General features: G+C 35.5%; 1 protein-coding gene across 2 annotated transcripts in view; it reads left to right on the forward strand.

The window, feature by feature from the left end:
• The window catches only part of SLC39A10 (solute carrier family 39 member 10), a 104,676-nt gene that overhangs the window by 58,943 nt on the left and 21,352 nt on the right, over positions 1 to 24,381 (forward strand). For both annotated transcript variants that reach the window (XM_077154512.1, XM_077154511.1), the window contains 3 exons: positions 12,742 to 12,862; positions 14,217 to 14,585; positions 15,883 to 15,963. In XM_077154512.1, coding sequence (XP_077010627.1) covers positions 12,742 to 12,862; positions 14,217 to 14,585; positions 15,883 to 15,963 — 571 coding nt within the window. The remainder of the gene's footprint in view (positions 1 to 12,741; positions 12,863 to 14,216; positions 14,586 to 15,882; positions 15,964 to 24,381) is intronic.

Below are 24,381 nucleotides of genomic sequence, written 5' to 3' on the forward strand. Positions count from 1 at the left end.
ATATTCATTCTGTCTCTATGAATTTGTGTATTCACTGATGTTTTCTTTGTAATTACCATGGGGCTTAAATTTATCATCCTAAATCTGTAACACTCTCATTTGATTTGATAACTCACTTCATTTCAATAGCATATACAAACTATATTCCTGTATTCTCCCCCTGCCTTTCTTATCACAAACTACATATTTAATCATTATGAGTCTAAGACCATTGGTTTATCATTACATTTTATGCATTAACTTTTTAGATCCAGTAGGAAGTAAATAGTGGAGTCACAAACCAAAAATACAATAGTACTGGCATTGACATTTATATTTACCCATGTTATTACCTTTACTGGAGATCTTTATTTCTTCAGGTGGCTTCATCTGTTGTCTACTATCCTTTCCTTTCAACATGCAGAACTCTCCTTGGCATTTATTGTAGGACTAGTCTACTAGTAATGAATTCCCTCAGCTTTTGTTTATCTGGGAATGTCTTGATCTCTCCATCATTTTTGAAAGATGTTTTAGTTACCATAATTTAATTAGGACATCGTCATATTTGATTGCCTCCAAAGAAGGGATAATTGAGAATGTGAGCTCCATAAAGTATTGTCTGAGGAATGAAATGCAACTAGGAAGATTCAATTTAGACAGAAGTGAAAAATAACTAATAACATTTGATTTTTGAAGGGTCAAACAGAAGCTGGAATGATGAATTTTTTTAACCAGTTCTTTTGTTAGTGACTTTGTGGTTTTACAGGTCACACATGCATAAAATATAAGATTCCCATACACTACTACCATTTCCTTGCATTGGTGTGGAATGTTTGTTACAATTGATAATGCTTGTTTATAATTGCACTGTTTTTTTTGAATACTAGTTACCTTTATTACAACTGACTAAAAATTATTAAAATACTCTATTAACTATAGTCCATAGTTTACATTAGGTATATTTTCCCCCATATACTATTGCCTTTTTTTAATGTAATTTTATTGATATATTCATATACCATACAGTCCATCCAGAATATACAATCAGTGGTTCACAGTATCATCACATAGTTGTGCATATGTCACCATGATCATTTTTTGAAAGATTTGCATTACTCCAGAAAAAGAAATAAAAAGAAAAAAGAAAACCCCAAACATCTCATACCTCTTACCCTACACTTTTTGACCATACTAGTATTGGACTCTACCCGATTTTTTTTTCTTGTATGGGCTGGCACCAGCAATCGAACCTGGGTCTCTGGCATGGCAGGTGAGAACTCTGCCACTGAGCCACTGTTGCCTGCCCTCTACCCGATTTTAAGACTTGCAATAGGGGTAGGTTAACTGTGACAGTGTACTCTTGTCATATATATACCAGTGGAACAAAAGAAAATATCCAGCAGTAGATCCACACAAACATAGGCAACCGACTTTTTTTTTTTTACAATATAGTTATACAATCATTATCAAAGACCTGGGCTACTGGATTAAAGTTCACCAACTTCAGGTATTTCCTTCTGGCTATTCTAAAACACACTAGACACTAAAAGGAAATACTTATATAATAAGTCATCAGTCATAGTCATTTATTAAATCCTAATTTCTCAGTAACACCTCCTTCCTCACATTTGATCTTTCTGTCAGTCTTCAGGAATATCTGGGCAATGAACATTTTAACTTCTTTGTGCTGGAAAGGGGTGTTGACCTTATGAGGTAGTGGAATGAGATTAATTAATGTTCTTGGAGAGATCGATGCTGCTAGGTTTTCAGTACCTATCTGGCATAGGACCAATATGGAGGCCTTAGGGTTCTGAAAAAATAAACTTACTAAAAAAACTTTTATAGAAACTTAGATAGAGCCTAGGGCACTTCCTAGAGTTTTCAAGAATACTGTTGGTTGGGGCTTGGCACACTGTGTTAGATTTGGCATACCACTCACCCTATTATTAATACCTTGTGTTAGTGTCATATATTTATTTTAATTAATGAAAGGACATTCTTATACTTGTACTATTAACTATAGTACATCATCCATAGTAGGGAGCACTGTTTTACGCAGTCCTTTTATCTTTTTAAATTTTTATTCTATTAACATACACAGACTTAAAGTTTCTACTTTCAATCACATTCACTTATATAATTCACTGCTGTTAATTACACTCACGGTAAATAATGTGCTACCCTCACACCATTCATTTCCAAACTTTTATAATCAATCTAAATAGAAATGCTGACAAATTAAGCATCAATTTCCCAGCTGTAACCTCAGCTTATCCCGTTACCCTGTTTTCTAGATTCTAATTCTATGAGTTTGCTTATTATAATTAGTTTGTATCAGTGAGATATAATATTTGTCTTTTTGTATCAGACTCTTTTCACTCGGCATAATATCAACAAGGTTCATGCATGTTGTCACATGCATCAAAGACTTCATTCCTTCTTATGGCTGAATAATAGTCCATTGTATGCTTATGTCACATTTATTTATCCATTCATTGGTTGATGGACACCTGAGTGGCTTCTGTCTTTTGGCAAATTGTGAATAATGCTTTTGTGAACGTTGGTTCACAAATGTCTGTCTCCCTGCTTTCTGTTCTTCTGGGTATATACTTAGTAGCAGGATTGCCAGATTATATGGCAATTCTATATTTAGTTTCCTGAGTAACTGCCAAACTATCAGTGATACCATTTTACATTCCCAGCAGCAGTGAGTGAATGTTCCTGTTTCTCCTCATATTCTTCAATACTTGTAGTTTTTTTGATTTTTTAATAATAGCCATTCTAGTAGGTATGAAATAATACCTCATTTGATTTTCATTTCCCTAATAGCTAATGATGTTGAGCATCTTTTCATGTGCTTTTTTAGCCATTTATATATCCTCTTTGGAAAAATGTTTGTTCAGGTCTTTTGCCCCTTTTCTTTTGCCTGGGCAGGCACTGGGAATCAAACCTCGGTCTCCGGCATGGCAGGTGAGAACTCAGCCTGCTGAGTCACTGTGGCCTGCCCTCTTTTGTCCATTTTTAAATTGGGTTGACTGTCTTTTTATTGTTGAGTTGTAGGATTTAAAAAATATATCCTGGATATTAAATCCTTATCAGTATGTGGTTTCCAAATATTATCTACCATTGGGTAGGTTGTCTTTTCACTTTAGTGGCCAAGTCCTTTGAGGAACAAAAGTTTTTCATTTTGAGGGGGTCCCATTTATCTATTTTTTCTTTTGTTACTTATGTTTTGGATGCGAAGTCTAAGAAGCTATTGCCTAACACTAGATCCTGATAATGCTTCCGTATCTTTTCTTCTGACGCTTTTGTAGTCCTGGTTCTTATATTTAGATTTTTGATCATTTTGAATTAATTTTTGTATATTGTGTTAGAAAGGGGTCCTCTTTCATTCTTTGCATATTGATATCCCGTTTTCCCAACACCATTTATTAATAAGATGTTTCCAAATTAAGTGGATTTGGCAGTCTTTTCAAAAATCAATTGGCGCTATGTAATGTGAGTCTGTTTTCGGACTCCTTGATTCTATTGGTACTATAGCTGTCCTTGTGACAGTACCACTGTGTTTTGACCACTGCAGAATGTTCTAAAGTCCGGAAGTATGAGTCTTCCAATGTTGTTCTTCTTTTTCAAGTTGTTTTTGGTTATTTGGAGCCTCTTATCCTTCCAAATAAATCTGATAATTGGCTTTTCCATTTCTGCAAAATAGGATATTAGAATTTTGGTTGGGATTGCTTTGAATTTCTAAATCATTTTGGATAGAATTGACATCTTAACTAAATTTAGTCTTCCAATGCATAAACACAAAATGCCTTCCATATTTAGGTGGCCTTTGATTTCTTTTGGCAATGTTTTGTAATTTTCTGTGTATAGGTCCTTTACATCTGTGGTTAAATTTCTGATATTCCATTCTTTTAGTTGCTGTTGTAAATGGATTTTTTTCCTTGATTTCCTCCTCAGATTGTTCATTACTAGTATATAAAAACTGATTTTTGCATGTTAATCTTATACCCCACCACTTTGCTAAATTTATTTATTAGCTCTAGTAGCTTTGTTGTAAATCTTATAGTATTTTCTATATAGAGTATCATGTCATCTGAAAATAGTGGAAGTTTTACTTCTTCCTTTCCAATTTGGATGCCTTTGATTTCTTTTTCTTACCTAAGTTCCCTGGCTAGAACTTCCAGTACAGCATTCAATAACAGTGGTGACAATTGGTATCCTTCTCTTGTTATAGATCTTAGAGGGAAAGCTTTCAGTCTTTCACCATTGGTGTGATGTCAGGTGTGGGTTTTTCATAAATGCCCTTTTTCCATGTTGTGGAAATTTCCTTCTATTCAGAAAATTAAAAAATTTTCTGTTTTTGTCAAGAATGGATGTGGACTTGTCAGATGCCTTTTTTGCTTCAATGGAGATGATCATGTAGTTTTTCTCCTTTATTTTGTTAATGTGGTGTATTATATCTATTGATTTTCTTATGTTGAACCACCCTTGAATGTCTGGAATAAAACCCATGTGATCATGGTATATACTTCTTTTAATTTTCAAGTATTTTGTTGAGGATTTTTGCATCTATATTCATATTGGTCTCTAATTTTCTTTTCTTATAGTGTTTGTATCTGGCTTATGCAGTAGGGTGATGTTGACCTCATAGAATGAGTGAGCTTAGGCTGTGTTGTTTTCCCCTCTTTAATTTTATGGAAGAGTTAGCAGGATTGATATCAATTCTTCTTGGAATGATTGTTGGAATTTGCCTGTGAAGCTTTCTGGTCCTGGGTTTTTATTGGTGGGAAAGTTTTTGATGACAGTTTCTTTCTTTTTACTTGTGATTGGTTTGCTGACATCTAGTTCTTCTATAGTCTCTGAAGATTGTTCATGTGTTTCTGGGAAGTTGTCCATTTCAGCTAAGTTGACTGGTTTGTTGACATATAGTTGCTCATGGCATTCTCTTATGACCCTTTTTTTTTCCTTAATCATGTCATTTAATATGGAACAGTTCATGAATTTCCATGTCATACTTGTCCAGGAGCCATGCTAATCTTATGATCTTTTTAAATTCTGTGGTGTCAGTAATAATGTCTTCCCTCTCATTTCTCATTTTATTTATTTGCTTCTTCTTTTTTCTTTGTCAGTCCAACTAAGAGTTTGTCAATTTTGTTGATATTTTCAAAGAACTGACTTTTGGTTTTGTTAATTCTGTTGTTTTTTATTCTCAATTTCATTTATTTCTGTTTTAATCTTTGTTATTTCTTTTTTGCTGAGGATAAAGGATTTTTGGCTGGCTATTTTTCTCTTTCATTACTTTATAAATTCACATCACTGCCTTCTTGCCTCCATGGTTCCTGATGAGGACTCAAAACTTAGTCTTATTGAAGATCCCTGTTATTTGATGAATTGCTTTTCTTTGCTGTTTTCAGAATTCTCTCTTTATCTGTGGCATTTGATGTTCTGGTTAGTATGTGTCTCCAAGTAGGTCTGTTAGGATTTTTCTGTTTAAAGTAGGTCATGGTCCTTGGACATGTATATTTATGTCTTTCTTAAGAGTTGAGAAATTTTTAGCTATTGTTTCCTCAAATTTTTTTTGTGCCCCTTTTCCCTTCTCTTCTCCTTCTGGGATACCCATAATATATATGTTTGTGTGCTTTGTGCTATCGCTCAAATCCCTGAGGTGCTGCTCATTTTCTTTTCTTTTCTCTATGTGTTCTTCTGACTGTATGTTTTGGTGGTCCTATCTTCTAGTTTGCTGGTACTTTCTTCTGCCTTTTCAGTCTGCTTATATGCCTCTTGTGTTTTTAAATCTGTAGTGTTGTGCCTTCCATCTCATAATTTCTATTATGTTTCTTTTTATACTTTCAGGTTCTTCTTTATGCTCAGATATTGTCTTCTTAATGCCCTTTATCCATATTTTTCTCCATCTTCTTGAATGGATTCAGGAGATTCATTTGAACTTTGATTAGTTGCTTCAAGTTCTGTGGCTCCTCTGAAGTTTTGCTTTGTTCTTTTGTTTGAACCATATTTTCCTGTTTCTTAGTATTGCTTGTAATTGTTTCTGATGTCTTGGCATATGATTATCTTGATAAATTAACTCTGAAGGTCATTTTCTCCCTATTTTCTAAGGTTTTATTATTGATTGGCTTTGTGTTAAGACCCTTCTTGACCCTCGGTCCAACTTATCCTAGATTTTAGATTAGCCCATTTTTAAATGATCAGATTTTCTAAGCTCTTCATCTGATTCTAGCTCTGAATATATGGTACACTTTTTAAGATTGTACTTTTTGTGCAATAGTGTCACTTCCAGGAGAAAGCTTCCTTCCTCTTTTCCTTCTTTGGGAATCTTGTTCTGTTCAGTTTGTTTGTGTGCAGAACTTTTTCTCCAGCTCCGATAATTTGTTTAAATTCTCTCCTTCATTAAGTGCCCTGTTTTCCTTACACTTTTCATTTCTGGAATTTTCTGTTTTATAAAGCAGTTCAGTTTACCCTCACACCCTCTTTTTTTCTCTAAGGCTTTTTTTGTGTTCGGTTTCTTCCCCACTAGGGTATCATGCTTTTTGGACCTAGATTGGGTCAGTCCAAAGAGATGGGTCACTCCAGAAAAGTCTGTTTTGCATTTAGGTGGCCCAAGCAACAGAACTCATTGCTGTGTGTGTGGCTCTGTAGTGTTTGTCCAGGGTGGGAAGGAACTGGGCTGCTTCCAAACTTTGTGGGACTGAGTGACAGGAAGGGAAGTAGACTGGCAAGTCCAGGACAGAAATTTCCTACCTGATATTTCTCTTTTTTTTAATATAGTGTTTGTGGAGTCTTAGTCCAGTCTTTACTGCCCTTCAGAGTTTTAAGCAAGTGGGATTTGTCCTTTTATTTGCTGAATCTCTGGGGAGCTTTTCTTAGGGAATGTTTTACATTGCCATGTTGACAACATCACCACTCCAGTTCTGGAATAATGATTTTTTTTTTTTCATGGGCAGGTACCGGGAATCAAACCTGGGTCTCTGGCATGGCAGGCAAGAACTCTGCCTGCTGAGCCACCGTAGCCCATCCTGGAGTAATGAATTTTGATGGATGAATTAAGAATAGAATATGGTGGTAGTGATGCCACAGTCAGAGTGGTTGGAGGAAAAGGAGAGTCTGCTGAGGATTGTTCTATTTTGCTAGCTGCCAGAATGTGATATACCAGAAATAAGACAGCTTTTAAAAAGGAGAATTTATTAAGTTGCTAGTTTACAGTTCTAAGCCTGTGAAAATGTCCAAATTAAAGCACTGCTATAGAAATGTCCAGTCTAAGGCATCGGGGAAAGATACCTCGTTTCAAGAAAGCCAAAGATGTGTTCAGGGTTTCTCTCTCAACTAGAAAGGCACATGGTGAACATGGCATCATCTGCTAGCTTTTGCTCCAGGCTTCTTGTTTCATGAAGCTCCTCTAGGGACACTTTATTTCTTCATCTGGAAGGTTTCTGGCTGTGTGGGCTCTGTGGTTCTGGTGCTCTCTCATGGCTCTCTAGTTATGCTCAAGCTTTCTCCAAAACGCTTCCTCTTTTAAAGGATTCCAGTAAACTAATCAAGACTTACTAGGAATGGGTGGAGTCACATCTCTCTCTAATCAAAGATTAATACCCACAATTGGGCATGTCATCTCTGTGGCGATAATCTAATCAAGTCTCCACCCTACAGTTTCAAAAGAAATGGCTGCTTCCACAAGATGGGTCAGAATTAAAGCGTGGCTTTTCTAGGGCACATCATCCTTTCAAAATGGCACAGGGGTTTACTGCCTAGAATAATTTAGAAAAAAAGGAAATGTGAGCTTGAACTAGGGTCATGGCATAAAGAATAGGGTAAAGAAGGTGATTAATAGAATTATTTAGATGAGAAAATAAGAGGACTTGATAGTTGATTTGATGTAAGAAATAAAAGTTTTTAAGATTTCGTTGCTGTAAGTATTGTATCTAATTTAAAATACAATAGGTTACATATTCTATAGCACATAAAGAAGTTTTGAAATTACTGTGCAGCCCTAATTTTCTTCAGTCATGCACTTATTATTAACATTAAGGCAGCAAATATTAAATTATTTAATTTGCGCAAAACATGATTATGTAGCTTATAAATAAGTATAAAATGTAGTCCTTACTTTAAGGAATAGTTCAAAATAAGCATGTTTTCTGATTTTTATAAATTACTCTTCTATGTTTACTATTAAATTTACTAGTAAAGTTAAATACATTTTTTTTGCAGGTTAAACTGATGGGTCCCTTTTTTGATGGAAAGTAAGAGTCCCTAAAACACGGTTGCTATTTGTAAATTTGAATTTTTGAAAGTAAAAACCTTGAAAGAAACACTTGGCGGGGGTAGGGGGGATACTCTACATCTAATAGTAAGGAATTCTTCTAGGATATCAAAGAATATATATCTTTTTTTAAAAATTTTTTTATTAATTAAGAAAAAAGAATATATATCTTTTATGCTGATAAATAAAACAGTAAGTTACCTAAGATGGAAAAGGGTATGGCATTTGTTGAAGAAAGGAATTTTGTGGTATTTGAATAAAGTAGACATTTAAAAAAAATATTTTTATTAATTTTTAAATTAAAAAAATGACAACAAAGAAACACAAGCATTCTTAACATATGATCATTCCATTCTATATATATAGTCAGTAATTCACAATATCATCACATAGTTGCATATTCATCATCATCATCATTTCTTAGAACATTTGCATCAATTCAGAAAAAGAAATAAAAAGACAACAGAAAAAATTCATAAATACCATACCCCTTACCCCTCCCTTTCATTGATCACTAGCATTTCAATCTAAGTTTATAAAATAGACATTTTGACAGTCTGGGTTTCAGCAAACTCTTTGGGTCTTAAGGGTAATGGTTTGGAAAGTTTTCAGGATATTGGACAATCTGAACCAAAGCAATTCAGCAAAATCTCAGCTGGTATTGACATTTTTCTTAATTTCTATGTCCTTTTCATTGATTTTTGTACTATTGTTGGCTCTTTCTTCCCTTTTTTTTTCTTCCTTTAACCCATGACTGCTATTTCTTCTTATGAATATATTTCCATATTAATATCTTTTCTCTTTATTATTTTTTATTTCCCCATTTTCTATTACCTATTGCTATGAAGCAAAACAACCCAAAACTTATTGACTTACAACACTGATGTATTATTTTTCACATCAGGAATTCACGATTCAGCTAGGTAGTTCTGTTCAATATGGCATCACTAGACTCATTCAGTCTACTGTATTCAAGTTTATCTGGCCACTGGGCTTGGTTGGGCAGGGCAGGCAGGGTTGGAAGGTCCAAAAAAGCTTCAATCCATGTCTGCATCTTGGTGCTTTTCAGAGTACAGACTAGGCTTCTTTATAGCATTGTGCCTGGCTTCCCTAAGCAAAGCGAAACCTGTCAGCCCTCATAAAGCCTAGCTCTGGAACTGGCACAGCATCAAAAGGCCTGCCAAAACTCAAGGGAAGGAATAGACTACCTCTTGACAAGTAGAACTGCATGCTCATTCAGAGAGGGACAGAACTGATAGTGGTCCTCTTTGGAAACTATCTGCCAACCCCCACCCTCCCCTCCAACTAGCCATGCATAATATGTTTGCTTACACAGCAGTTAGAAGATTTCGACATCGGAATCATAATTCCCAGCCAATAAGTAAAACTGACAGCAAGAAAATGCCATGCCAGTAATTTCCCAGAGTACATAGACTTTTACTTTATATACAGTTTTAGCATACTAGGTTATTTGTCATAAATTACCATATAGATTACAAGTAGAAGTTTGTTAGAGGTTGAAAGAGTTGTTAGAGGTGGAGTTATACTAACAAAAGAAGAAAGCCAGGCTTAAGCTAGGAAAAATTAAAACCTGAACAATGAAGCACAGAAATTACTGTTTATTAATAATTGAGGACAAATTAAATTATGTTCACCCTCTGATTAAGAAATGACAAGAAAGAAAAGATGTCTTTACTGAAGAGCAGCTGTGTTAGTTTTCTGGCTGCCAGAATATGATATACTAGAACTGGAACAGCTTTTTTTTTTTTAAATTAATTTTTAAATTAAAAAAAAATGTGACAAAGAAACACAAACATTCTTAACATATGATCATTCTGTTCTACATAATAATCAGTAATTCACAATGTCATCACATGGTTGCATATTCATCATCATGATCATTTCTTAGAACATTTGCATCAATTCAGAAAAAGAAATAAGAAGGCAACAGAAAAAAATTCATACATACCATACCCCTTACCCCTCCCTTTCTTTTTTTAATTATTTATTTTTTATTTATGATATATAACCACATACAGACACAAACATTCTTATCATATGATCATTCTGTTCTTGTTATATAATCAGTAACACTATCATCACGTAATTGTATATTCATCATCATGATCATTTCTTAGAACATCTGCACCAATTCAGAAAAAGCAATAAAAAGAAGACAGAAAAAAGGTCATATATACCATACCCTTTACCCCTCCCCTTCACTGATCACCAGCATTTCAATCTACTAAATTTATTTTAACATTTGTTCCCCCTATTATTTATTTATTTTTGATCTGTATGTTTTACTTGTCCATCGATAAGGTAGACAAAAGGAGCATCAGACACAGGGCTCTCACAATTACACAGTCACACTGCGACAGCCATATCATCATACAGTTACCTTCAAGAAACATGGCCACAGGAGCACAGCTCCACATTTTCAGGCAATTCCCTCCAGCCTCTCCATTACATCTTGACTAACAAGGTGATACCTACTAATGTGTAAGAATATCCTCCAGGATAACCTCTCGACTCTGGAATCTCTCAGCCATTGACACTTTATTTTGTCTCATTTCACTCTTCCCCCTTTTGGTCGAGAAGATTTTCTCAGTTCCTTGATGCTGAGTTCCAGCTCATTCTAGGATTTCTGTCCCATGTTGCCAGGATGGTCCACACCCGGGGAGTCATGTCCTACGTAGAGAGGGGGAGGGCAGTGAGTTTGCTTGCTGTGTCAGCCGAGAGAGCGAGGCCACATCTGAGCAACAGAAGAGCTTCTCTTGGGGGTGATTCTTTGGCCTAATTTTAAGTAGGCTTAGCCTCTCCTTTGCAGGATTAAGTTTCATGTGAACAACCCCCAAGACTGGAGGCTCAGCCGATTTCTTTGGCTGTCCCCACTACCTGTGAGAGTATCAAGAGTTCTCCACTTGGGGAAGTTGAAATTTCCCTCTTTCTCACCATTCCCCCTAGGGGACTCTGCAAATACTTCCCTATTCACTGTTCAAATTGCTCTGGGATTTATTTGGGCATCACTCTGGACAAAACTACAAAATCTCATGCCCTACGCAAGGTTCCAAGTATTATGGTGTGCAACAGCTTTTATAAGGGGGAATTTAGGATGGTGCACTGGTGGTTCAGTGGCAGAATTCTCTGCTGCCATGCTGGAGACGTGAGTTCGTTTCCTGGTGCCTGCCCATGTTAAAAAAGGTGGGGAGGATTTAATGAGTGTCAAGTTTACAGTACTAAGGAAGTGTAAGTGTCCAAGTTAAGGCACCATAAAAGATTACAATCTTCAGTTAAGAAAGGCTGATGGGTCAGGAACACCTCTGTCAGCTGGGAAGTCAGGTGGCTGGCATCTCCTGGTCCCTTGTTCCTGGGCTCCTGTTGCTTTCAGCCTCTGTTCCTGTGCGGGTTGCTCAGTTTGCTTCTCCGGGACTGGCTTTCATCTCTTGACTTCCCTTGGCTTTCTCCAGGTTCTGGCTTGCTTAACATATGGTGATGTCTGCTGGGCTCCAAGCATCTCCAAACACCGTGTTTCTGTTCTCTGAAGTAACTCTTCTTCAAGTGTGTACATCTGCTCTCTGTCGGCTCTGAGGCTTCTGTCATTTCTGTTGGCTCTGTCTACCCTGAGCTCTCTCCAAAATGCTTCCTCTTTTAAAGGATTTCAGTAAACTAATCAAGATCCCCATCCCCTGGAATGGGTGGAGTCACATCTCCATCTAATGGAAAGATCACACCCACGATTCGGTGTGTCACATCTCCGTGAAGATAATATAATCAAAAGATTACAACCTGCAGTATTGAATCAGGATTAAAAGAAACAGTTGCTGTTACAAGTTTGGATCAGGATTAAGACATGTCTTTTCTGGGGTACATAATACTTTCAGACTGGCCCAGCGCTGAAGGGCATTTACTGTGATATGTCATTTTAATAATGGCCTCATTTAATCCTTATAAAAATCTGTCGTTTTCATTTACAGATGAGAATAACCTTACATTAAATAAATTTAACAAACTCACCCAAGTCTCATAGAAGTACGTTGCAAATGTGGAATTCTAACTCAAGTTTGACTCTTTCCATTACACCACATTCAGGGACATGAGGGATTGCTTTAAACACAATGAAATTCAAACGAATAAGCTTTAGTTGGAACTTTGTGTTCCTTTACACTATTAAATAAGAGAGGTATTACACATATTTCATTTGGTTTGTATACGAAAATACAGTACTGTGTACCTGTCCTTAATTTTAAAGTAGATAAATCAAACCTTTTGGTGAGTGTTCAGAAAAAGAGAATTATCGTACAAATTTAGTTGGGTTTTTCATCTGCTTAGATCCTTTAACTTTAAAAAAAATTTCTTACCCCTTGTCTAAGTAATTTATTTAAATAGTTAACAACACTTGTCCCTGTAGGTGTTGTTATAGGTAAATATTTTTGCTAATTGTGGCTTACAGATTTGATAACAATATCAAATGTTTATTTCAGGGAAAGCAGAAATGGTTTATCAAGCAGAGCACAGAAGAATCAACTATTGGAAGGAAGCTTTCAGACCATAAGTTAAATAATACACCAGATGCTGACTGGCTTCAGCTCAAGCCTCTTGCCGGTAGAAACAGTTCTGACTAAAGAGAAACGTTTAAAACAAAAATTGGAATATTGCTTCTATATTGTGTCTGTGTTGTTTGAAATTTCTTATCTTTGCGTCTTCCTTAATATTAATTTCTAGCATTTATTTCCTTAAATGTAATATGTCTTAATTGTAATTTTATCTACTAGTGCTTTTGGTTAATTTCAGCCTTATTCATTATTGGAATGGGGACCAATTTATACTATTATCAGACAAAGGACATATTACATTTTTCCTTTACCAAAAAAAAAAAAGAATGAAACAAATGAAAAAGGCATTTTAAGTAGTGGATTAGTGTTAATTCTATTTCTTGTCAGTGCAAAATTTCTATGCCCTTTACATGTTTTTTATTTCATATGGAAAAATGAAAATCAGCCTGATTTTGTCATATCTCTCTACTTAAAATTTCTGCTCATCCATCTATTTTGTTGCATAGTAGATGTACTGAGATAGCTTACAGTTTTCATGGAAACAGGAAAATGTTTCTTTAACATAATTTACCCCCTTTAATGTGTGTGTCCCCTGAGTATACCAATGATTTTCTGCAGAAAAGGGGAAGTCTAGACTCTAACTTTAGAGATCTGCCTCAAAATACAATTTGGGAAGTATTGAGATCCTTGTCATATAATAAATTGCTCTGGAAGATATCTTTGGTAAACTAGTTGAGGCCAATCTCAATTTTAAAAAATATATTTACATGTTTTTATCACTTACATGGATTCTGAACTTCCTTTCCAGCCGGGATCTCTAATTAGCATTGTTAGAGGAATATTAGAGGAATACAAAGGACTGTGCCATCAGCTAAACTTATAGTCTTGGTTAAGTTATTTAAATTTTATATGCCTTTATTTTCTCAAATGATTTGGAGAAGATTAGAGTGGGTAAACTTTAAGGTTTTTTTTTCTTTCAGAAAGTATGGGTTTCATTTTGTTGTCCTTGAAGTACGACAGTAATTTTTCACACTTTGATTTTCATCAATTATTTCATGATATACTTCTTTTATTTCACAATATCTTCATGCTTTTCAGGTTTTCTCTATATTGCCTGCTTTTGATCCTCTCATTTACCTTATTTGAAGTATCTTTTGGTTCCCAAAGGCCTGAGATTATTTTGTGTGTGTGTGTGTTCATTTGTTTCTTTATTTTGATTAGAATTTGAAAATATTGCTCTATTGAAATGGCTTCAATTCATTTGAAGGAAATATATTAATTTAAGAGTTTTAAGAGATATTCACTTAAGAAATGTTCATTGCATTGCTATCCTGCCTGGATTAAACTAGCAAATGTACATATATTTACTTGTTGATAAAGCATATCCTTTACTGTAAATATAGGAACTGATGACTCAGTTGTTTCTGAAGATCGACTTAATGAAACTGAACTGACAGATTTAGAAGGCCAACAAGAATCCCCTCCTAAAAATTACCTTTGTATAGAAGAAGAGAAAATCATGGACCATTCTCACAGTGATGGGTTACATACCATTCATGAGCATGATCTCCATGCTTCTGCACATAACCACCATGAAGAGAATAAAACCGTGCTAAGGAAACATAATCATCAGTGGCACCACAAACATTCTCATCATTCACACGGTCCTTGTCATTCTGGATCAGATCTGAAAGAAACAGGAATAGCAAACATAGCTTGGATGGTAATCATGGGGGATGGCATCCACAACTTCAGTGATGGATTAGCTATTGGTAAGTAGATGCGAAACATGGATTATGATTTGTTGTTCTTTTAAGACTGTTTTTCTTCTTCTACTATCTGTACTAATCTAAGATTCTGCAAAGTGCAGCATCACCATAGTGAAAAAATTCCCTTAACATTTTATTTTCAAATATACTTATACATCCCTGAATGAGAATAGATTAGTTTCAATGTTGACTTTAATTAGTGTTTTTCATGTCTTTGGAAAGGTGAAGAAAAATTCTATAGTGTTAAAAATATATAGTACCACCCTTTAGAGGAATTCCACAGTAGGGAAAAATGGCCAGGCTATTGTGCCACCAACTTGCTCAGTCGATGGTAGGAGCTGCCACTAGAATAGTGGGGCCTTGGCTCGAATGCTAAGGCCAGTACCAAAGAAACTGATAGCTGGGGGCTGTCAGCTAACCACATTCCATGCAGCTGGCCAGCAATCCTTTCTTGAAGGGCTGAGTGGCTCATATCTGTGTCTGTGTAGAAAAAAGACTGGAAATGTACCAACTCATTAAGAGTAGGTATGTAATTATGTATTATTTTTATTTTCTTCATTATATATTTCTATATTTTTGCAAAAATCATAATAAACAGAAAAAGTGTTAAAAAATCTATAGTACCAAATTCAGATATATTTTATTAGACTCTTTCTAATGTAAACTGATATACTAGTCTAGAGGTATATTAAATGTGATAAACACATGACTTTCTTTGAGATCCAGTTTCTTTTAATCACTCAGAACTAGCCTTTGGTTTTTTTCAGAGAGGAGAGACTTTATTTTTGAATCTAGAAGTTCTGTCAGTGCTGAAGGTTATTACCTTCTGCAAGTATTTGAATTAGATGCATGTTTACCCAAGTCCATAAGACAAATAATACTATGGAGCATTTGTGCTCTAGACTCAGAAAAGTTTGGGTAATGATAGTACCCATTAAATGTTTACAAATGGAAATATGAGAGAACAAGCACAGTCATAAGCTCATAAGACTTAAAACTGAGAATCAGACTAATTGAGAATCTGATTGAAATACTGAAAATCATTACTCTTTGCAAGCTATTAGTGATTTAAAAGGCTAACACAAATAAATTAATTCAATAGGGAATATGGCTTTCTGTGAATAGTTCTTTCTTTGGTTGTCACACAACTGTTATGTCTCACTGTATATTCAAAAACTATAGTGTATAGCATCAGTGAAATATGAAATTTGTTTATATAGGTGAAAGAGACAAAGTCTATCATTATTAATAAAAACAGAGAAACAAAGTAAAGATCACCTGTTTTTACTTCTACCTGCAGGAGCAGCTTTCAGTGCTGGTTTGACCGGCGGAATAAGTACTTCTATAGCTGTATTCTGTCATGAGCTGCCACATGAATTAGGTAATATTACCTTAAAAATTTTACCAGATTTCATCAAAACTAAGACTTCTTCAATTGCAAAATGCATCTGAGATATTAAAACATAAAAAAATAGCTGACAGCAAGGATAAAGTGCCATTGATTTTAAGATGTATTCTGATGTTAAAATATTTTTAAAATGTGCTTCTTAAGATTGGTGAAATATTTTGTCATCTTTTTCTTTGCCTTTGATAAAATAATTATGCTGTTATGATGAAGGATCATAAGTATGACTTGTTTATTGAGAACAACTTTTAAAAATAAGTGTGGGAGTACAAAGGTAGTTCAGTGGTAGAATTCTTTTTTTTTTTTTTATTAATTAAAAAAATTAACTAACACAACAATAGAAATCAATCCATTCTACATATGCAATCAGTAATTCTTAATATCATCACATAGGTGTATGGTCATCATTTCTCAGTACATATGCATCGATTTAGAGAAAGAAATAGCACTACAACAGAAAAAGAAATAAAGTGATAACACAGAGAGAAAACACAAATAAAAATAAAAAGTACAAAAATATATAAGAGAAAAAAAACAAAACAAACAAAAAAAAAACTATAGATCAGATGCAGCTTCATTCAGCGTTCCAAGATAATTACATTACAATTAGGCAGTATTGTGCTGACCATTTTTTTTTTTTTTTTTAGACGTCATACCATTCTACATATGCAATCAGTAATTCTTAACATCATCACATAGATGCATGATCATCGTTTCTTAGTACATTTGCATCGGTTTAGAAGAACTAGCATTATAACAGAAAAAGATATAGAATGTTAATATAGAGAAAAAAAATAAAAGTAATAATAATAAGAACAAAACAAACAAAACAAAACAAAACAAAAACCTATAGCTCGGATGCAGCTTCATTCAGTATTTTAACATGACTACTTTACTTTACAATTAGGTATTATTGTACTGTCCATTTTTGAGTTTTTGTATCTAGTCCTATTGCACCGTCTGTATTCCATCAGCTCCGATTACCCATTATCTTACCCTGTTTCTAACTCCTGCTGAACTCTGTTACCAATAACATATTCCAAGTTTATTCTCGAGTGTCGATTCACATCATTCGGACCATACAGTATTTGTCTTTTAGCTTTTGGCTAGACTCACTCAGCATAATGTTTTCTAGGTCCATCCATGTTATTACATGCTTCATAAGTTTATCCTGTCTTAACGCTGCATAATATTCCATCGTACGTATATACCACAGTTTGTTTAGCCACTCGTCTGTTGATGGACATTTTGGCTGTTTCCATCTCTTTGCAATTGTAAATAACGCTGCTATAAACATTGGTGTGCAAATGTCTGTTTGAGTTTTTGCCCTTAATTCCTTTGAGTAGATTCCCAGCAATGGTATTGCTGGATCGTATGGCAATTCTATATTCAGCTTTTTGAGGAACCGCCAAACTGCTTTCCACAGTGGTTGCACCATTTGACATTCCCACCAACAGTGGATAAGTGTGCCTCTTTCTCCGCATCCTCTCCAGCACTTGTCATTTTCTGTTTTGTTGATAATGGCCATTCTGGTGGGTGTGAGATGATATCTCATTGTGGTTTTGATTTGCATTTCTCTAATGGCCAGGGACATTGAGCATCTCTTCATGTGTCTTTTGGCCATTTGTATTTCCTCCTCTGAGTGGTGTCTATTCAAGTCTTTTTCCCATTTTGTAATTGGGTTGGCTATCTTTTTGTTGTTGAGTTGAACAATCTCATTATAAATTCTGGATACTAGACCTTTATCTGATATGTCGTTTCCAAATATTGATTCCCATTGTGTAGGCTGTCTTTCTACTTTCTTGATGAAGTTCTTTGATGCACAAAAGTGTTTAATTTTGAGGAGTTCCCATTTATTTATTTCCTTCTTCAGTGCTCTTGCTTTAGGTGTAAGGTCCATAAAACCGCCTCCAATTGTAAGATTCATAAGATATCTCCCTACATTTTCCTCTAACTGTTCTATGGTCTTAGACCTAATGTTTAGATCTTTGATCCATTTTGAGTTAACTTAGTGGTAGAATTCTTGCTTGCCTTGCGGAAGACCCAGGTTCGATTCCCAGCCCATGCACTTCCCAAGCAAACAAATGAAAAACCAAACAAAAAATTCAACAGATGGTGCTCCGATAAGGGGATACTCACACAGAAAAATCATGAAATGTGACCCCCCCATTCAGCATACAAAGAAAAATAAATAAATACCATTTCTTGATTTAAATGCCAAATTTTGCTGTTACTTTCTTAGATTATATATTTTTATGCCATGTAAACTTATTTATATTTTGAAAAGAATCAGGATAAAATATGCAGGCCATGCAATTGTAAGTTGTTGGAGAAGTAGCTAAGGCAGTTTTTCTTCATAAATGATAAGAAGGCAATATTGATGTCCAGAAAGCAGTCTGGGCTGTTATTAAAGAAACTGGTAAACAGTTTTAAGTTTGTCATTAACCAGCACTGAAATTTTTGTATAATCACAGAACTTCCAGTCCTCTTATTTGCATCTGTAAAACAATCAGAAAGTTGGATGACTTTTTTATTCCATCCTTTTGTTTCATCAGTGTTTATCTTTTTTTTTAAGTACCAAAAAATGCCAAACACAAACATTCTTAACTTTTGATCATTCCGTTCTACATATATAATCAGTAATTCACAGTATCATCTCATAGTTGCATATTCATCTTTATGACCATTTCTTGGAACATTTACAGAAAAAGAAATAAAAAGAAAACAGAAAAAAATTCATACATATCCTACCCCTTACCCCTCCCTTTCATTGATCACTAGCATTTCAATCTAAATTTATTTTAACATCTGTTCCCCCTATTATTCATTCTTATTCCATATGTTCTACTTGTCTGTTGGTAAGGTAGATAAAAGGAGCATCAGACACAAGGTTTTCACAATCACACAGTCACATTGTGACAGCTATATCATTATTCAGTCATTTTCAAGAAACATGGCTACTGGAACACAGCTGTACATTTTCAGGAGTTCCCTCCAGCCTCTCCTTTACATCTTGAATAACAAGGTGCTATCTATTTAATGCGTAAGAATAACCTCCAGGATAACCTCTCGACCCTTTGGAATCTCTCAGTCATCGACACCTTGTTTTGTCTCATTTCACTCTCCACCCTTTTGGTCAAGAAGGTTTTCTCAATCCCTTGATGCTGAGTCTCAGCTCATTCTAGGATTTCTGTCCCACATTGCCAGGAAGGTCCACACCCCTGGGAGTCATGTCCCACGTAGACAGAGGGAGGGCAGTGAGTTTGCTTGTTGTGTTGGCTGGAGAGAGAGGCCGCATCTGAGCAACAAAAGAGGTTCTCTTGGGGGTAACTCTTAGGCCTAATTTTAAGTAGGCTTGACCTAGCTTTTGTGGTGTTAAGTTTCATATGAACAAACCCCAAGATTGGGGGCTCAGCCTATAGCTTTGGTTGTCTGCACTGCTTGTGAGAATATCAAGAATTCAACTTGGGGAAGTTGAATTTTTCCCCATTCTCACCATTCCCCAAAGGGGACTTTGCAAATACTTTTTTATTTTCTGTTCAAATCAGTCTGGGATTTATTGGGGCATCACTCTGGACAAACCAACAAAATCTCATGTCCTACACAAGATTCCATGTACTTATGGTGTTCAATTAAGCTGTCTTTAACATAAAGAATTGTTATCTTAACTATATTTAATCTTCCAATCCATGAACATGGAATGCCCTTCCGTTTATTTAGGTCTTCTTTGATTTCTTTTAGCAATTTTTTGTAGTTTTCTTTGTATAGCTCTTTTGTATCCTTAGTTAAATTTGTTCCTAAAAATATTTTATTCTTTTTGTCACATTTGTAAATGGAATTTTTTCTTGATTTCCCTCTCAGATTGTTCATTACTAGTGTGTGGAAACACTACAGATTTTTGAGTGTTGATCTTGTAACCTGCCACTTTGCTGTACTAATTTATTAGGTCTAGTAGTTTTGCTGTGGATTTTTCAGGGTTTTCAACATATAGTATCATATGATTTGCAAACTTGAGAGTTTTACTTCTTCCTTTTCAATTTGGATGCCTTGTATTTCTTTTTCTTGTGTAATTGCTGTGGCTAGAACTTCAATACAATGTGGAATAACAATGGTGATAGTGGATATCCTTGTCTTGTTCCTGATCTTAAGGGGAAAGTTTTCAGTTTTTCCCCATTGAGGATGATGTTAGCTGTGGGTTTTTCATATATTCCCTTTATCATGTTGAAGATGTTCACTTCTATTTCTGTCCTCTGAAGTGTTTTCAGCATGAAAGGATGTTGAATTTTGTCAGATGTCTTTTCTGTATCAATCGAGATGATCATATGGTTTTTCTGCTTTTCTTTGTTGATATGGTGTATTACATTAATTGATTTTTTATGTTGAACCATCCTTGCATACCTGGAGTGAATCCTTCTTGGTCATGGTGTAAAATTCTTTTAATGTGCTGTTGGATTCAATTTTCAAGAATTTTGTTGAGGATTTTTGCATCTATATTCATTAGAGAAATTGGCCTGTAATTTTCTTTTCTGGTAATAGCTTTGTCTCACTTTGGTATGAGGGTGATGGCTTCATAGAATAAGTTTGGAAGCATTCCCTCCTCTTCAATTTTTTGTGAAGCGTTTGAGCAAGATTGGTACTAATTCTTTCTTCAGTGTTGGTAGAATTCACATGTGAAGCCATCTGGTCCTGAACTTTCCTTTCTGGGGAGCTTCTTAATGACTGCTTCAATTTCTTTACTTGTGATTGGTTTGTTGAGGTGATCTCTTTCTTCTCAAGTCAGTGTTGGTTGTTCATGCCTTTCTAGGAAGTTGTCCATTTCATCTACATTGTCAAGTTTATTAGCAGAAAGTTGTTCATAATATCACCTCCTTTATTTCTGCAGGGTCAGTGGTTATGTCTTCTCTTCCATTTCTGATTTTATTTATTTGCATCCTCTCTCTTCTTTGTTTTGTCAGCCTCTCTAAAGGTCCATCAATCTTGCTGGTTTTCTCATCGAACTGACTTTGATTTTCTCGATTGTTTTCATGTTCTCGATTTCATTTATTTCTGCTCTAATCTTTGTTATTTCTTTCCTCTTGCTTGCTTTGGGGTTAGTTTGCTGTTCTTTCTCTAGTTCTTCCAAGTGGACAGTGAGTTCCTTGATTTTTGCTGTTTCTTCTTTTTTTGATATAGGTATTTAGGACAGTAAATTTCCCTCTTAGCATTGCCTTTGCTGCATCATGTAAATTTTGATATGTTGTGTTTTCATTTCCATTTTCCTCAAGATAGTTACTAATTTCTCTTGTAATTTCTTTCTTGACCCATTGGTTGTTTAAGAGTGTGTTGTTGAGCCTCCATATAGTTGTGAATTTTCTGGCCCTCTACCTGTTATTGATTTACAACTACATTCCTTTTTGATCTGAGAAAGTGTTTTGTATAATTTCAATCTTTTTAAATTTATTGAGACTTCCTTTGTGATCCAGCATATGGTGTATCCTTCAGAATAATCCATGAGCACTTGAGAAAAATGTATATTCTGCTCTTGTTGGGTGTAATGTTCTATAAATGTCTTTAAGTCTAGCTCATTTATTGTATTAGTCAAATTCTCTGCTTCTTTATTGATCCTCTGTCTAGATGTTCTGTCCATTGATGAGAGTGGGGAATTGAAGTCTCCAACTATTATGGTAGGGTGTCTACTTCTCTTTTCAGTTTTCACCTCATGTATTTTGGAGCACTCTGGCTCAGTACATAAACATTTATGAATGTTATGTCTTTTTGTTGAATTGTTCCTTTTATTAATACATAGTGTCCTTCTTTGTCTATTTTGATTGTTTTCCTTTTGAAGTATAACTTGTTGGATATTAGTATAGCTATTCCTGCTCTTTTCTGATTGTTGTTTGTATGAAATATCTTTTCTCAACATTTCACTTTCTACTTATGTTTATCCTTGTTTTTTTTAAGATTCATCTCCTGTAGATGGCATATACATGGGTCTTGTTTTTTAATCCATTCTGCCAGTCTATGTCTTTTGATATCGAGCAAAATTGATTGGGGAGTTTAATCCATTAACATTTAGTGGTAGTACTGTACAAGCAGTACTTTCCTCTACCATTTTGCCTTGTCATATTTATCTTTACTGATAGTCTTTATTTCTACATCCTTCTCCACACCTCTCTCTCCTGCCTTTTTCTGTCTATCTCTAGAGCTCCCTTTAGTATTTCTTGCAGAGCTGGTCTCTTGGTCACAAATTCTCTCACTGGCTTTTTGTCTGAAAATTTTTCAATTTCCCCCTCATTTTTGAAGGGTATAGAATTTTGCTGGATATAGAATTCTTGATTGACAGTTTTTCTCTTTTAGTATCTTAAATGTATCATACCACTGTCTTCTCACTTCTATGGTTTCTACTGAGAAATGTACACATAGTCTTATTGGGCTTCCCTTGTATGTGATGGATTGCTTTTTTCTTGCTGCTTTCAAGATTCTCTTTCTCTTTGACATTGACATTCTGATTAGTCAGCATCTTGGAGTACGTCTGCTTGGATCTAATTTGTTTGGGGTACACTGTACTTCTGGATCTGTAACTTTAAGTCTTTCATTAGAGTTGGGAAGTTTTCAGTGATACATTTCCTCCATTAGTTTTTCTCCTCCTTTTCCCTTTTCTTCTCCTTCTGGGATACCCACAATATGTATATTCCTGTGCTTCATGTTGTCATTCAGTTCCATGAGTCCCTGCTCATATTTTTCCATTCTTTTCCCTACATTTTTTTTTGCTTATCAGATTTCAGATCTCCCGTCATCCAGTTCACTAATCCTATCTTCTGCCTCTTGAAATCTAACATTGTATGTTTCCATTGTCATTTTTTATCTCTTCTACTGTGCCTTTCATTCCTATAAGTTGTGTGATTTGTTTTTCAGACTTTCGATTTCTTCTTTTTTGTTCATTCCTTGCCTTCTTTATAGCCTCCCTTATTTCATTGATTTGGTTTTTGATGAGGTTTTCCATGTCTGTTCTAACATTCTGAATTAATTGTTTCAACTCCTGTATCATTTGAATTTTTGATTTTTGTTCCAAAATTCAATTTTTGGAACATGACTGGGCCATATCTTCGATTTTCCTAGTATGATTCGTCTTTTTTTGCTGACATCTAGGCATTTAATTTCCTTAATTAGTTTATTCTGGAGATTGTTTTCACTTTTTATACCTAGGGTTTTCTTGCTTGATGACTTTGTTGTCTATCTGTTCTTTGACATTCACTTCAGCTTATTCTAGACCTCTAGCTTAGGTTTTGCTTAAAAGATCAGAATCTTTCAGTTCTTGTTTCTTGCCCTGCCTTTATGGTACCTTTTTTTCCCCCTTCAGAGGCTCTACTTAGGTATTATAGACCCCAGTCAGATTTTTCCAGACCAAACTGGCCTCCTCTCGGGAGGAAAGAGTCACATGTAGTTTTCCCTGAGGGTGAGACTTAGCAGGTTGAAAAACTTTTCTATGAAACCTCTGGACTCTGTGTTTTTCCTATCCTGCCCAGTATGTGGCACTTGTCTGTGTGCAGGTCCCACCAGCAATAAGGTGATGTGTTATCTTTAAGTTTTGCAGACTTTCCCTGCTGGGGGTGTAGTTGAGACAGAGGAGAGTTTGTAGGCTGGCTTTCATCACTCCAGTTTTCTGGACCCTGGGGTCTGAATTCCTTGAGGGAGAGATTCCACCTGAGCTGGGCCCCTCCTCTCTCCTGGGGAAGGTACAGCTCCAGACAAACTCTCAAGCAAGATTAATTCTGCCCACACCTGGGGCATTTGGAGCCTAAGAAGCCCTGCATCTGTATCCAAAGACCAGTTCCCCATAGAAACGCAGCCACAAGAAAGAAAAGGAAAAAAAAATCCTTTTTCAGAGCAGGACCCCCATTCCTCAGGTTTGCCAATCAAGAGCTTAAGTTGTTACGTTGCTCTATGTGTCTCCAGGTCCTATGTGCCCCCTTCTTCCCTTCAGAGCCCAGACCCTTTCAAATATTTTGTGCTGTACCATCGAAAACCTCTGGTTTTGTTTTGTTTTTTTTTTTCCCTTTTTCCGTCAGCTTTGTGCCCTCTGGGATGCCAGCTCAAAAACCAGCAACCTCAGCTTTTACTTGAGGTTCGTCTGAGTTGGGGCCTATTTTTAGTAATCAGAATTTGTTAATTAATTCTATAATTGGAGCTTGGTTGCACTCAGCCCCTGCGGATGGTAAATTCTCTTTTCTTTCCCCTATGGGAAGCAACCGGCCGCCACTTGGGGAACTCATGGTTCTGGATGGGTTCGCTGCCGGTCCAGCTTGTCCAGACATTTAGTTTTGGCATAAAGCTTTTTTTATGTTCAGTAGTTCACTGATTCTTCTCCCTGTTCACATTTGCTGTTGTATGCCTCTAATGTGTCTTTCTACTATT

This window comes from Tamandua tetradactyla, chromosome 3 (assembly GCF_023851605.1).
Source record: "Tamandua tetradactyla isolate mTamTet1 chromosome 3, mTamTet1.pri, whole genome shotgun sequence".
Classification (NCBI taxonomy): Eukaryota; Metazoa; Chordata; class Mammalia; order Pilosa; family Myrmecophagidae; genus Tamandua; species Tamandua tetradactyla.